We start from the raw sequence: 13542 nt of genomic DNA, 5'->3' as shown, positions 1-13542 counted from the left end.
AAACGCGCTGGGACTGGCTGCAGCAGGCTTGGTCTAACAGTCTCCAGACCTCTGTGCCACCCAAGCGTGGCCTTGGGATGGGTCTCACGTGATTTTCACCATCAGGGAGTGGGAAGGCCTGTAGTGACCCTGTCAGTTAAGGCAAAGTGACACCTGTCACACTGACAAGCTCCGGCAAGGTAGGTTTTCTCTTTTTGTTTGGCAACAGGAAGGTAAATGAAGTCTGTTTCTTTTGTGGTTCTACCTTAACCGTGAACACCACTACCACAACCACTACCACAACCACTACCACAACCACTACCACAACCACTACCACTACCACTACCACTACCACAACCACAACCACTACCACTACCACAACCACAACCACTACCACAACCACTACCACTACCACAACCACAACCACAACCACAACCACTACCACAACCACAACCACTACCACAACCACTACCACAACCACTACCACTACCACAACCACAACCACTACCACAACCACAACCACAGCCACTGCCACTGCCACTGCCACAGCCACAGCCACTGCCACAGCCACAGCCACAGCCACAACCACTACCACAACCACTACCACAACCACTACCACAACCACAACCACAACCACAACCACTACCACAACCACTACCACAAACCACAACCACAACCACTACCACAACCACAACCACTACCACTACCACTACCACTACCACAACCACTACCACTACCACAACCACAACCACAACCACAACCACAACCACTACCACAACCACAACAGCAACACTCCCACAGCCACAAGCCCTGAGCGTTTATGCTCAAAGACGTGGGACGGACACACGTTTGCTAGGACTCTACTCTCAACCCGGTGCTCTGGGCATACCTTCATGACGGGCTGGGCGAAATAGCGGGCACTCCAGTCGCAGAACCCCGTCTGCACCGTGGCGGAGATGAAGCTTTTGTGTCCAGCAGCATCGTCTGCGTCGTCTGCAGTCTTCAGGGTTTAAGCAGGAGGGGTGGAAGGAAAAAGAAACACCAGTCAGTCATGCCACTGTTAAGCTCAAAAGAGCTCCAGCAGGGGACAAAGGCATTGCCGGGTGCTCCGGGCTGCCCCTAAGGACAGCACTTCTGTGCTCTGCTCACTTCCATATCCTGGTGACCGAGAACCCCTGAACATCTGGCCTGGGATTGAGGGGCCTGGGCTGAGAACCCCTAAATGTCTGGCCAGGGATTGAGGGGCCCGGGCTGTGAAGCGTGAGCCACGTCTGTCCCATCATCCCCAGGGCCGACCCAGCACAGCTCCCAAGTCAATTCTAGCCGACTGTCCAGACAGTGCCACGTGCGTCCCTGTGTGCTGGTCTATCAACCCCCAAAAAGCCTCCGCCGCGTGGTCCCAGGACGGCTCCCCTGATGGCCCCGTGACAGCAGGCTGAGAGCGGGGACTCCGTGTGACGGAGCGTGCGGCTGTGCAGGCCGGCTGGGCTCCCAGCCCCTGGAGAAAGAGGATGTGGAGCTGAGGAGGACTGAGCTTTGCGTGTTTCCTGTTGTGGAACCTGCGGCGGCCAGGGCTGTCAGAGTCTGTGTGTGTTTGTGCAGTGAGGCTGGGCACCAGGGGTCTCCCGTGCTATGCCATATGCGTGGGGGTGGGCCTGCTGGCCTCTCTCCTGCTGTGTCTTGGCACAGGGAGCTCCCCATGATCCCAGGGCAGGCGCAGTGAGAGGTGCATCCCCCCCACCCTAGGCAGCTGCTCTGGCTCCGCCGTGAGAGCCATGGCCCAGGGCGGGGTCAGGTGGGGGCGCTGCACGTGCCGGCGGCACTGCTCCCCAGGACCGCGGCCTCCTGTCCCCATCAGGGGCTGGCCAGGAGGCTGACCCTGCACTTGGGGCTCGGTGGTGGTTCTCGCTCCTTCTCTGCCAAGACACGGAAAGTCCAGGTGGGCTGGGGCTGAGCAGCACCTGTGGGGACCTGCCTGCCCCTGCTGTGACAGCTCTTCTACCCCAACATGGCCATTTCTGCTCCAAGGCACCCTGCAAGGCGGCCACTAACTTCTTTTAAAATCACTGAATGACCAAGCGAGCCCCGGACCCCACTCCGTTGCTGAGTTGATCATGCTGTCAGAACCCAGAGCAGCTGGGTGTGCTGGGTGCGCCCTGAACCACCTTCCTGAGCCCCGGTACCCTCAACTGACAAAGTGGCAACACCTGGACGAGACAGCCAAGGTCTCCAGACCAGCCGCCGCCTCACAACGCTCGCACAGCCCCAGCAAAACAAAGCACACATTCCTCTCTCCAGAAATTTCTTTTTCAACTTAGTTAAAGGCAAAGAGAGCGCACCTATTTATGCAGCGTACTGGGACGTTCACAGAAAAGACAATACATTCAGAAGAAACGCTCTGCAGTGCAGCTGCCCCTGAGGGGACGCAGAGTGCTGTAGCCCAGGAAGGGGAGAGCCGGGTAACTCCACGCTCCTGTTTCGTTACATGGAAGCTGCCAAGAATGGTGAACCCAGAACTAGGGGCAGAGAACCGGGACAAACCTGGCAGTACTCCTAAAGAGTGCAGGCAGGGGGTGCATGAGCAAGGGGCAGCGCCCGGGTCTGCAGAGGCAGAGAGCAGCCTACAGACCCAGGACAGCAGGGTGGGTCCCGTCCCATCCCACGGCGACGTAAACAGCCTGAGGCCGAGGCCATGAGCCCCGTCTGAGGAGCAACGCTCTCAGTGTCCAGGTCACGAGGCAGCCGGGGCTCCGTACCTGCTCTGGGCCCTTGTCGAACATCTTCCGTGTCCGGGGGAACTGGTGGGAGTGAGGGGTGTACTGTGCCCCCGCAGGGCCTGTGGTGCCCGGCCGGCCAGAAGGCAGGTCTCGACTGACCGGCTGCTTGGCCACGTCGTTGGTCAGGCTGGAGCTGCTGGTGCTGGACGCTGGAGGGGAGCCCCTGCCATTGGGAGAAAAACAAACACTGCATTCTCTGTGGAGTCTGGAGCTTCGAAGGGAAACATGGAACAACTTCCTGGGCCACCTGCACCCTCCCAGATACCACCAGGGCCCAGGGTGTCCTCAGTCTCCTGGCACACCAGCTGCTGGTGCCGAGTCCATGCTGCTCAGTTGCCCGCCTGGCAGGGGGTAGGGGTGTCCCTCATTGAACTCCAGCGCCCTGGAAGGCAGTGTGGACAGCACGAAACCAGCTCAGAGCCGAGTGGGCCGGGATGCACGAGCTCAGCGCACAGCAGTGCCACGTCCTGAGGTGCAAACACCTGTTGGTTACCCACTCGGAGATCTAGATCCCCTCTTAAGAACTCTGAAAGGCCACAGAGACCAGGCTTAGTTCAACTTTTGCCAACACGATGTGCAAATGAAGGGTTTCTCAAGATAGGGGAGAGCTCAGGCAGGGTACCGGGGTGTCCAGGAGGGAGAGGGAAAGAGAGCGCCCGTTAGAGAGCGGGGAGGAGACAAGGTGGGTGCCGGGGTGTCAGAGAGGGAAAGAGAGCTACCGTTAGTGAGCGGGGAGGAGACGAGGTGGGTGCCGGGGTGTCCAGGAGGGAGAGGGAAAGAGAATGCCCATTAGAGAGCGGGGAGGAGACGAAGCCAAGACAGGGCGGGGAAGGAGGAGGATGGGGAGGCCGGCTCAGGGAGAGCTCAGCCCGTGGGGCCCTGGTCACCACCGTGGACCTGCAGGCTGAGTGGGCAGCACTTACCCCGCCTGGTGAATGTGCACACCCTTGTTGGTGGGGCTGGCAGGGGCCGACTGTGTGAGGGAGGAGGTGTCCAGGACGCGCTGCGGCCGGGCATTCACGGTGGCCTAGGGGCAAAGGTATGGGGGTGTAAAGGTCAGACGGGACGCGCTCCATGGAGGCCGCCACAAGAAGCAGAGGCTGGTGGCTGCCATGGAGCCGCTTCAGTCCCAGAAAAGGCCTTTGACCGAGGAAGCGCCAACACCAATGGAAGGCCCCAGCTAGATTCCCCCCAAATGCAACCCTGAAGCTCAAAGGGCATATTCTTTACTCTTAGAGGACATGCACCCGCTGGGCCAGCCCTGGCGTGGCCGTGGGAGCCGGGACGTCTGGGGAGGAAGCTCTGCCTGAGGCTCCTAAGGGGTCAGGGCCTGAAGCCTCTGAGATGGACGAAGGCCCGCCCTCCTCACCTTCCCTGCCAGAGGGACGGCTCCTGGGCGGCCTCAGTGTCCTCCCCTTTGCCTGAGGCTGGGCCTCTGCACCGTCCTGGCCTTGAGTCCGGTGCTCCCCAACACCTCAGCTCCGGGGTCAGAGGCTGAGTTGAGGGCCGGGAAGAATCCACCAGCCACGCTCTTTCCGGAGCTGGGTGACAGTGGCATTCGTGGAGGATCAGGGAGGGCTTCATCTACCCAGGACCTGGCTGGTGGGCATGGGGTGGAAAGTCACAGCAGCCCGAGGCCTCCACGCAGGCCACTGTTTACACCCCCGTGTTCCTCAGGAGGCCATGGAAACTGTCCAGGGTGCAGCAGCATCAGGGAATGCCTGCAGGGGGCTTGGGCTCTCTACAGCGGCAAAATGGGCTCTGCTGCCTCGGCTGTGATGGGGCCTGGAACTCAAGACCGCCCTTAACACCCCCCTGGCCAAGGGGCTGTGGTCATCCTTCCCCATGGGCGACATGAGTGGTGCCAGGTGCACTGCACGGACGGGATACCTTCATCTCCAGGGCAGATGTGGCTGAAACCTGCCCTGGGGAGGGACACACTGGCAGGGGGAGGGGACGGCTGCTCCCGGGGGGGGGGGGGGGAGCAGGGTGGTGCACAGCTGGCACAGCTAGTGGGCAGCATGAGGCTCCAAACCACCCCTTCAATGCAGCCATCTGCAGATGAAGCCGAGACCCTGGACCCTGTGAGCCTCCTGCCACAGACACCTGCAGGGCTTGAAATTCTACCACAGAAAAAGGTTTGTACCAGCTTGAGCCCTGGCATTCAGGGGGTAAGTGGTTTTGCTTTGATTTTTTAAGCGGGTTTTCTGTGGATCTGGAGACCAACTCGCGGCGTTAGTGAGCATCTGTGAGAAACCGTGCAAGCCAGGGCGTGTGCTGCCCGGCCGCCGACAGGACCTCGCCAGGGCCCGGCTGCTTCGGGGCGGCTTTGTTCTGAACGCCCTGCGCAACGCGGGGGCCGCGGGTCCCACTGGGTTCTGAACTCCAGAGGCTGTGTGTGTTCGGAAGGGCCTGATGGTGCCGGGGTAACCTCCTTTGGGATCAGGAGGACGGGGCCAGCTGCTCTGTGAAGGTGCCCACCGATCCCGCAGGCATGAGCCATTCCCTGAGCGCCGGCTCATCCCAGGCTGCGCTGCAGCCAGTCAGAACCCCGTCCTGTGGGTTCACATCTGCATGGAGCCTGCACTGTCTCACAGCTTTTTTTTTTTTTTTTTGAGATGGAGTCTGGCTCTGTCGCCCAGGCTGGAGTGCAGTGGTGTGATCTCGGCTCACTGTAAGCTCCACCTCCTGGGTTCATGCCATTCTCCTGCCTCAGCCTCCCGAGGAGCTGGGATTACAGGCGTCCGCCACCTCGCCCGGCTACTTTTCTGTATTTTTAGTAGAGACGGGGTTTCACCATGTTAGCCAAGATGGTCTCGATCTCCTGACCCCGTGATCCGCCCGCCTTGGCTTCCCAAAGTGCTGGATGTCTCAAGGCTTTTAATTATTCACTTAGAAGTTAGGAACTTGAACCTGCAATTCAGCCAACAGAACACCAAGGAAAACAAAACAATCCTGCAGTCTTCACTCATGTAACATCGATGCTTCCCAGATCGCCCTTTCCTTCAAAACGCAAATAGCAAGAAAATGGAACCATAACTCGTCTTGAAGCAACGTTCCTATTTTATAAACAACAAGAGTTGTTCTTTCTGAACTTGTTTTGTTTTGGTATTAAACTATTTGGCCAGCCCTAGACACACACAGCCACCCCACAAAACCTGCCAGACATATGATCCCTTCAAAAGTCTAAAAAGAGAAAAGCAAGTTTTCGACTCTGAACTTTATATGTGCCTTCTCAAAATGTCTGGAAAAACAGTGGGAGGTGACGGGGAAGACAGAAAACTTCTGGAATTGAAATGAAGCCTTCAGCAAAACCCACACATGCTCAGACGCTCACGGAGCACAAAGGCTCAGGCGCTGCTGGGCTGAGGCGGGTGACTCAGGAGCCCTGGGGTGTCCCGCTCAGCTGCCCGGGGTCTGTGCAGCTCCCGCCCCACCACCCTGCATGGAAGTGCCCGCGGGAGCACCGTGTGGGAGCTGTGGTGACGAACCCTCTGCTGTGTCCATTCTTCTGGGAAGGGAACTGATCCTGGCCTCGGCAGGAATTCTCACAGCCCCTGGGGTTATGAGATGAGATCATCCTGCGTTCACATGGCTTGTACTTGTAGCTTCTGTCACAAAACTAATTTTCTACCACTTTTGGAAATCTCGTGAGAGATGGACACACCCCTGGTTCAGGAACCCCCCTCATGTCCCCCGCCCGACCGATTAGTGTAGTGACTACAGGGTGTCAGCCTGGGGGAAGCCTTCTTTCAGCCATGCACTTCCTATTTGTTCAACAAAGATTTACTCAGCGTTGATTGTGCTGGATGTGGCTCCAAGACTGTGAACACGAGCAGCACGTCCCTCGGGGGTGACCTGGCAGACCTGCCTGCCTGCGGCGTCGGTGTGAGGACAGGGTGCTCAGCGAGCAAGGGCTGCGGGGCGCGGCTGGGGCAGGGGCAGGGGCAGAGGAGGAGCAGGGAGAGTCCTTTCTGCTGGTCCCTGCCACCATCTTAGCGCAGCACCAGGAAGGGTGACTAGAGAAGGCACAGCGCTGGCAGAGGCTGGGTTTGGAGGTGCGAACTGGAGGGCATATATAGCCCATGATATAGCCAATACACCCCACATAGCCTCAGTGGGCCCAGACCTGCCTCCAGGACACAGCGCCCTTCTCAGCGTGTACACCCCCAGAACCCCAGCTCGCTCACAGCCTGCAGTGGTCTAGGGTGTGCAGACACGCCCTCTAGGGAGGTCTGAGTCCAGAGAGGACGGCAGCTGTCAGACGGTCAGGGTGACGGCTACAAGACAGGGCCATTCTTCCGCTCCCCAAGCCAACCTTCAGCGGTGGCAAAGAGGACTTTGCTAACAGTCGAATTCTCAGCACAGACGCTCTCTTGGGCCAGTGTACACATAAACACTCTTGGAAGATGGAGTCCTGGGCATCTTTTATCCACCCCTGCCTGTGTGCAGCTGGTGGAGCGGGGACTGGAATGAGACCCACCCTGTCTCCTGTACTGGGAGCGCCACCTCACAAGGACACGGGGGGTCTGAGCCAATGCAGATAAAAATACCATGCATTTCAGAGACGTGGACAGTGAATTTTCCCGCTGGGTCTTGACACAGGGCTGCGGATGCCAGCGCCAGCTTCTGGCTGCTCTATCTTGGGAGGAAGTGGAGTATTTCAGAAATGTTCCTGTTAATTTTATATCGAGGATCTGGGCTCATGTGTGAGAAACTCTTAAAAAGGGATTCCCAGAGGATTATCCAGAGGCACTTTGGGGCTAAGAATAGCGCAGAGGCTGCGGGCTGCTTGGTGGGGGAGAAGAAGCCCCTGCAAAAGCATGTGCTGCTATTTCTTCAAGTCATTTTTCTGCAAACTGCGTTTCCTAGATACATCCTACGAACTCTTCCTTTGGAAAAGTATGTCCTGGGTATTATTCCATTAAAGCAACATGGTGACTCTTAACTAGCTGCCCAGTAGTTACAAAGGAAGCCTTAAGGAGTTTCACTTGGTGCCACGGCGCCCTCAGTCCTAGGTGCTGCGGGAAGAGAACTCCACGTCAGTGGAGGCTGAGGTGTCTCAGCCCACCAGCTCCCTCCCTCTTCAGAGCCAGGCATGAGGGAAGGCTCGGGAGGTTCTGGAGTTGCTGTGGCCCCTTTTCCACAGAGGATGGTGAGATGGCCAAGGAGGTGACGGCGACAGACGCGGGTGCCGACAATGCAGCTTGCTGTGTGGATCCCTCTCTGCACCTGGGCGGCACAGGGACACGGCTCTGCACTTCTTACCACAGCCCTAGTGGGGTGGGGGTCGTACCACGATCCCAGTTTTAAGTTTTAGAGATGGAGAAATGCAAGCTGAGAGGCAACAAGTCACTGGCTGAAAGCCAGCAGAGCTAGAATGGGGCTCAGGGTAAAGCTGGTGCTGTCCCTGCCTGAAGGAGCCTCAGGCCCTGAGAGCCACCCTAGTGCCTCGTGGCTATGAACCCCTGTGGGGGTGCCCGTGGGGCAGCCGCTGCCTGCAGCTCCACAGAACAGTCTCATTGAGAACAGATTCCTGGCCACCACCCCAGAACCCGGAGTCTGCATCTCCACAGGGGAACAGGGCATCTCCATCTGGATGGGCTCTCCAGGGGCACTTCTGCTCTAGCTGGGCAGGGGCCCACGGGCCGGCATTGGGCTGCGTGGCTCTAAGGCAGGGCCATGTCTGATTCTGTAATCCAGGCTGATGCTGCCCTCGTTCCCCAGGTGTGCAGGGAGGGGAATGAGCACGCACATGAAAAGCTTTCAAGCCGTAGACGTGACATGTGTCCAGGCTGTTCATTAGTGCTGCTGGTGTGCCACATTCCGGGGGTGGCTCTTCCCACTGTTCTGAGCATCCCTCCTTTGGGTGGAGGTGCAGGAACTAAGACAGGTGAGGCGAACGCTCGCGGAGGATGCAGAGAGTGGTCACGCCCGTGGCTTGGTGGGAGAGGCAGGCGGACACTTCCACGCAGCAGGTCACCACTGAAACCAGGCAGGGGTGGCACGGGCAGCACGGCCTTCAGGGGCTGGAGGTAGAGCTCACGATTCCCGGAGGGGCCCTGAGCTGGGAGAGAGCCCGATGGCGTCAGAGAGGTGTGGTTCTAGAGGGAGGGACGACGGCGACAACAGAGAGCTGTCCGTCTCAGTTAAGGAAATGCTGTTTGACGAAATTAAAAAGAAATCAGAATATCTATATGCAGATCGGCTGAGATCACTGGAAGAGAAATTTCAGAGAATTTCAGAGGTAAAGACAATTTTAGCAAGTGCAGAACTACTTTGGTCGAGAAGCTAATTGCAAACATGCTGAATTAAGAAATCCTTACGATTCAGGCAGATTGAGAGAACAGAGGGTAGGGACAAACAGACCAGGCTCTCTGGGTTCTAAGAGATGCTGTCAAGTAGGAGGAGAGAAAATTCTGACATGACAGTGTGATTTTAAAACAAATGTATCCATGGCCAGGTGCAGTGGCTCATGCCTGTGATCCCAGCACTTTGGGAGGCCAAGGGCAGGTGGATCACTTGAGGCCATGAGGTGAAGACCAGCATGGCCAACATGGCGAAACCCCGTCTCTACTAAAAATACAAAAATTAGCTGGGCATGGTAGTGCGCGCCTGTAATCCCAGCTACTCAGGAGGCTGAGACAGAAGGATTGCTTGAACCTGGGAGATGGAGGTCACAGTGAGCTGAGATCGCGCCACTGCACTTCAGCCTGGGTGACAGAGTGAAACCCAGTCTCAAAAAAAAAAAACAAAACAAAAAACCCTATCCATAAGTAACTCACGGTACGAAAGCATGAAGCCAGGTGTCAGGCTTAGGCTGTTTAGTGCTTTGGCATATGCTTTCCTGGGTATCTCAATCTTTATTTTCACTCTCTTTTTTACTTTGTTTTGAGATGGGGTCTCGCTCTGTCACCCAGGCTGGAGTGCAGTGGTGTCATCTCGGCTTACTGCGACCTCTGCCTCCTGGGTTTGAGCAATTCTTGCGCCTCAGCTTTCTGAGTAGCTGGGACTACAGGAGTGTGTCACCACACCCAGCTAATTTTTGTATTTTTAGAAGAGACTGTTAACCAGGCTGGTTTTGAACCCCTGGCCTCAAGTGATCTGCCCACCTTGGCCTCCCAAAGTGCTGGGATTACAGGTATGAGCCACTGCACCTAGCCAATGTTTATTTTCTTTATCAGTCACTTAGGTCTTCATCTTATAAGTAGATCAAAATGTCATGGGATCCTTGGGGTGTTGCTTTGCCAGCCAGAAACCTCTGGGACTGGTGATGCCTTTGCCCAAGTTTTCACTTGGGCCCACTGGACTTGTTATGCCCATTCAGCCTGGCAAGCTGTGCTTGGTTCACACTGCTGGCCTGAATCTCACACCTGCCAAAGGCAAGCCAGGTGCAGAGTGGCGAGAGTGAATGTGGGGTCCAGCCACTGTGCAAGCCACACATGCAGGGCAGCTCTAGGCACTGGCATGGGTGCCAGCTCCCTGCAAGGCTGTGGCTGGGCCAGGTGTACTACAAGCAGCTTCAACAGCTGGCACTGGGGACCATGGTGGCACCTGGAAGCTTGGAGACACCAGGAACTGTAGAGCCCCAGAGATGGCATCAGAGCCCTATCTTGGGGAGCCCCTAGGTCTGGGTTCCCTGAAGGGCTGCAGCTCTTCTCTTCTCTCCTTCTTGTTGTCTGCAACATGGCAAGCAAGGGGCATGTTTCAGCCCTGTGTTATAGCTCTTGTAGTCCTGCCATTTGGCGGGTCCTGAGTTCTTGTCCTGCGTCCAGGAAGAATGAGGTACATGGACAAGTGGAGGGTGAGCAAGCTGAAGAGGAGCTTTATTGAACAACAGAACAGTTCAGAGGAGACCCACAGTTGGTAGCTCCTCTCCAGAGGCAGGTTGTCCTGAGTATTCTGCTTTCAGCAGAAAGGAGACCCTGGAGTGGGTAGCTCCTTTTCACAGCTGGTTTTCCTGACGTCTGCTTAGCTCTCAGCAGAGAGGAGACCCTGGAGCGGGTAGCTCTTCTCTCAAGGCAGGTCATTCCATTGTTTCCTCAAGTCTGGCTGAGTCCGGGGTTTTTATGGGCTTCAAAGAGGAGGAAGTGTGCGCTGACTGATTCATGAGCAGCTATGGGCAGGCTCGGAAAAAGCACCATAAGTTCCCATTCTGGTCCATCAGCCCAGCCCCCAGGCTTCAGGCTGTCCCTGGCTTGAAGGTGGCACTTCACCGTGGACCAGCCCCTTTCCGCCCAGGACTCTGTTTGCCTCCTGCCATCATCCACAACACCCAGGCTGATTGTGCTGAGGGGCACCTGCAGGCTAGTGCCAAACTGCCCTCAGTCCCTGCCCTCAGCCTCCCTCCCATGCTCGTTGGTGCCCAAAGTCCAGAGGGGGCTGAGGCAGCAAGAGGTTGGCATGTTAGCCCTGCCTCGAGCGTGTGCACAGCTGGTGGGGTTGCAACGGCGCCTGGGTTCAGCCTCAACTTTGCTCCGAGACTGAAGTGGGTGCCAGGAGCAGGGAGAGGCCAGGCAGCGGGAGTAGACACTTCCGAGCCTGCGGGCGTAGGGGTGCTTCCTGGGCCCCTGACAGCACGGAGGAGCCATGCCAGGTGGCTGCAGCTGTGCCTGGGAGGATGGGGTTCCTGCCTGCTCCTGGGATGCCTGGATCCAGAGCTGTGGCTGGGCGGCTGCAGCTGTGCCTGGGGAGCATGAGGCTCCTGCCCTGTCAGTTTGGAAGGGGGGGGGGATTCCTCCTGTTCCTGCCTCCTGCCAGCTTCGTGGAGCACGTGGCCCTGGCCACGCCTCCCCAGCTGTAGCTGATGTCATGGCAGTGGCTGCTCCAAGACAGGCTGCCATTGCCATCAATTTGACCTTTCGTTAAGTACACTCATTTCTCATCTCTGTCTGCATGTATGAGTCCTGCAATAGAGGCAGCGGCCAGCGCATGCACACACTCTTCACAGCATCAAGAGGCTGCAGCAGTGCTTCTAGGTGAGTTTGTACATTTATGCTCACACATTTTCTCATAAATTATAATATAAGCAGTGATCATGAGCATGTGTGCCCTGACAGGTGACCACCTGTGGCTTGAAGGTTCTTTCTCGGCATTGTCCTAAAACCACACGGCGAGAACTGCTGGGGCCACAGGCAGGCTCCTGAGGGGCGTCAGTCCCTTCTTTCTACTTCTACATAGTCTGAAATTTTCCTCAAAAAAACCTAAAAGCAGGCCAGGTGCAGTGGCTCATGCCTGTAATCCTGGCATTTTGGGAGGGAAATGTGGGTGAATCACTTGAGCTTAGGAGTTTGAGACCAGCCTGGGCCACATGGTAAAACCCCATCTCTACAAAAAATACAAAAATTAGCTACGCATGGTGGTGTGCCCCTGTAGTCCTGGCTACTTGGGAGGCTGAGGTGGGAGGATTGCTTGAGCCCAGGAGGTCGAGGCTGCAGTGAGCAGTGACTGGATCACTGAACTCCAGCCTGGGTGACAGAGCGACACCCTGTCTCAAAACAAAACAAACAACACCCCCAAAACTAAATCAAGGGAAAAGGAAGCTAAAAGCAAAATGAAAACCCGAAGCCTATGGAATGGGAATCGAAATACATCAGACACACATGAAATCAGACCACATCTCTGGAGCTGTGTGGGTTCTCTCATACAGAGTTGGTGGCAATTTCTGTATTTGAATATAGAATTCTACGGGGCATTCCATAGTAATAAGGCTGTTTTAGACTCTGATGAACAAAAATTTGGCTCCAGAGTTAAATATCTAAAATAGGCTCATTTCTCTGTAAAATGAAATTTAATCCCTTCAGTTCCTAGAGCAGGAAAATAAGGCATTTCTTGAAATTAAAATGAAGACAAGAAAGATTTATGCTTCCAAATGCTTTAGTAGCAATGTTTACTCTTGAACCCACACACACTTATATACGCTCAGACACACACACACACACACACACACAAGCTCATGCTGCATTGTGCTATGTACAGCAAGGTCTCTAGCAGAGGACTTCTCTTGACTCTGGTCTCCACTCCTCTGGCTGTGGCGTGTCTGCCAGAGTGACGGCCATGTGCCTTAAGGTCTGTGTGTCATTCTAGGACAGCAAAGCAGGCACAGAAGGCAAATGCCACTTTTATGGGGGTTTCTGGAGCTCAATCAGATAGCACGACAAGGTCCTGTGTTCAAGTTGCTGTAACCTGCTAACATGAAAGGTACATGCAGGTGCTTAATTGCCTTACCACGGGGGGAGAAGGGGGCGGGCCGTCCAGCTAGACTACGTGTCACACACAATCCAAAAGGGCGCTGGGCTGTGGAGGCCGTGCTGGGACGTTTGCTGCAAAGCAGAGAGCAGTGGCTTGTGTGCTACACATGCTTCCCAGGAGGAGCTATTTAACAACTGGAGGCCGGGTCCACAGGAATGCACTTAAGAGTCCTTATATTTCAAGATTAGGCACTCGGATTACAGTTTAAAATAATTCAGGCTAATTTTTTTAGTAAGGTTAAATACACTAAAGCCACTGAAAAATAAAGTTAAATTGGCTGAATACTGATTTCGTCAGGATAAAAATACCCAAGAAGCTAAATTAATTGGGGGAAAAGGATCAAACCTAAATAGCGCTGGCCTCCAACTGTGCAGTAAGGACAGAGCAGGGGTGGTCCAAGGCCACAGCCATCCTGTGCCTCCAAGAGAAAAGAAGAAGCCACCGGACACTCCTGTGTGTCAGAGAACTGCCGGCTGAGACGGCGAACTGGCCCTCAATTCTAAAAACTTAAACCATTTATCAATGTTCATAAAAA

The 13542-nt window shown here is 55.8% G+C and overlaps 1 protein-coding gene across 2 annotated transcripts in view; it reads right to left on the bottom strand.

Annotated features, from left to right (window-relative positions):
- Positions 1-13542, bottom strand: part of RPTOR (regulatory associated protein of MTOR complex 1) — a 411638-nt gene that overhangs the window by 38836 nt on the left and 359260 nt on the right. For both annotated transcript variants that reach the window (XM_008013198.3, XM_073005477.1), the window contains exons 22-24: positions 3680-3783; positions 2736-2919; positions 869-979 (exon numbers count right to left, since the gene is read on the bottom strand). In XM_008013198.3, coding sequence (XP_008011389.1) covers positions 869-979; positions 2736-2919; positions 3680-3783 — 399 coding nt within the window. The remainder of the gene's footprint in view (positions 1-868; positions 980-2735; positions 2920-3679; positions 3784-13542) is intronic.

The sequence above is a fragment of the Chlorocebus sabaeus genome, chromosome 16, assembly GCF_047675955.1.
Source record: "Chlorocebus sabaeus isolate Y175 chromosome 16, mChlSab1.0.hap1, whole genome shotgun sequence".
Taxonomy (NCBI): domain Eukaryota; kingdom Metazoa; phylum Chordata; class Mammalia; order Primates; family Cercopithecidae; genus Chlorocebus; species Chlorocebus sabaeus.
The sequence above is the reverse complement of the archived record's forward strand: the minus strand, read 5'-3'. Positions and strand labels throughout refer to the sequence as shown.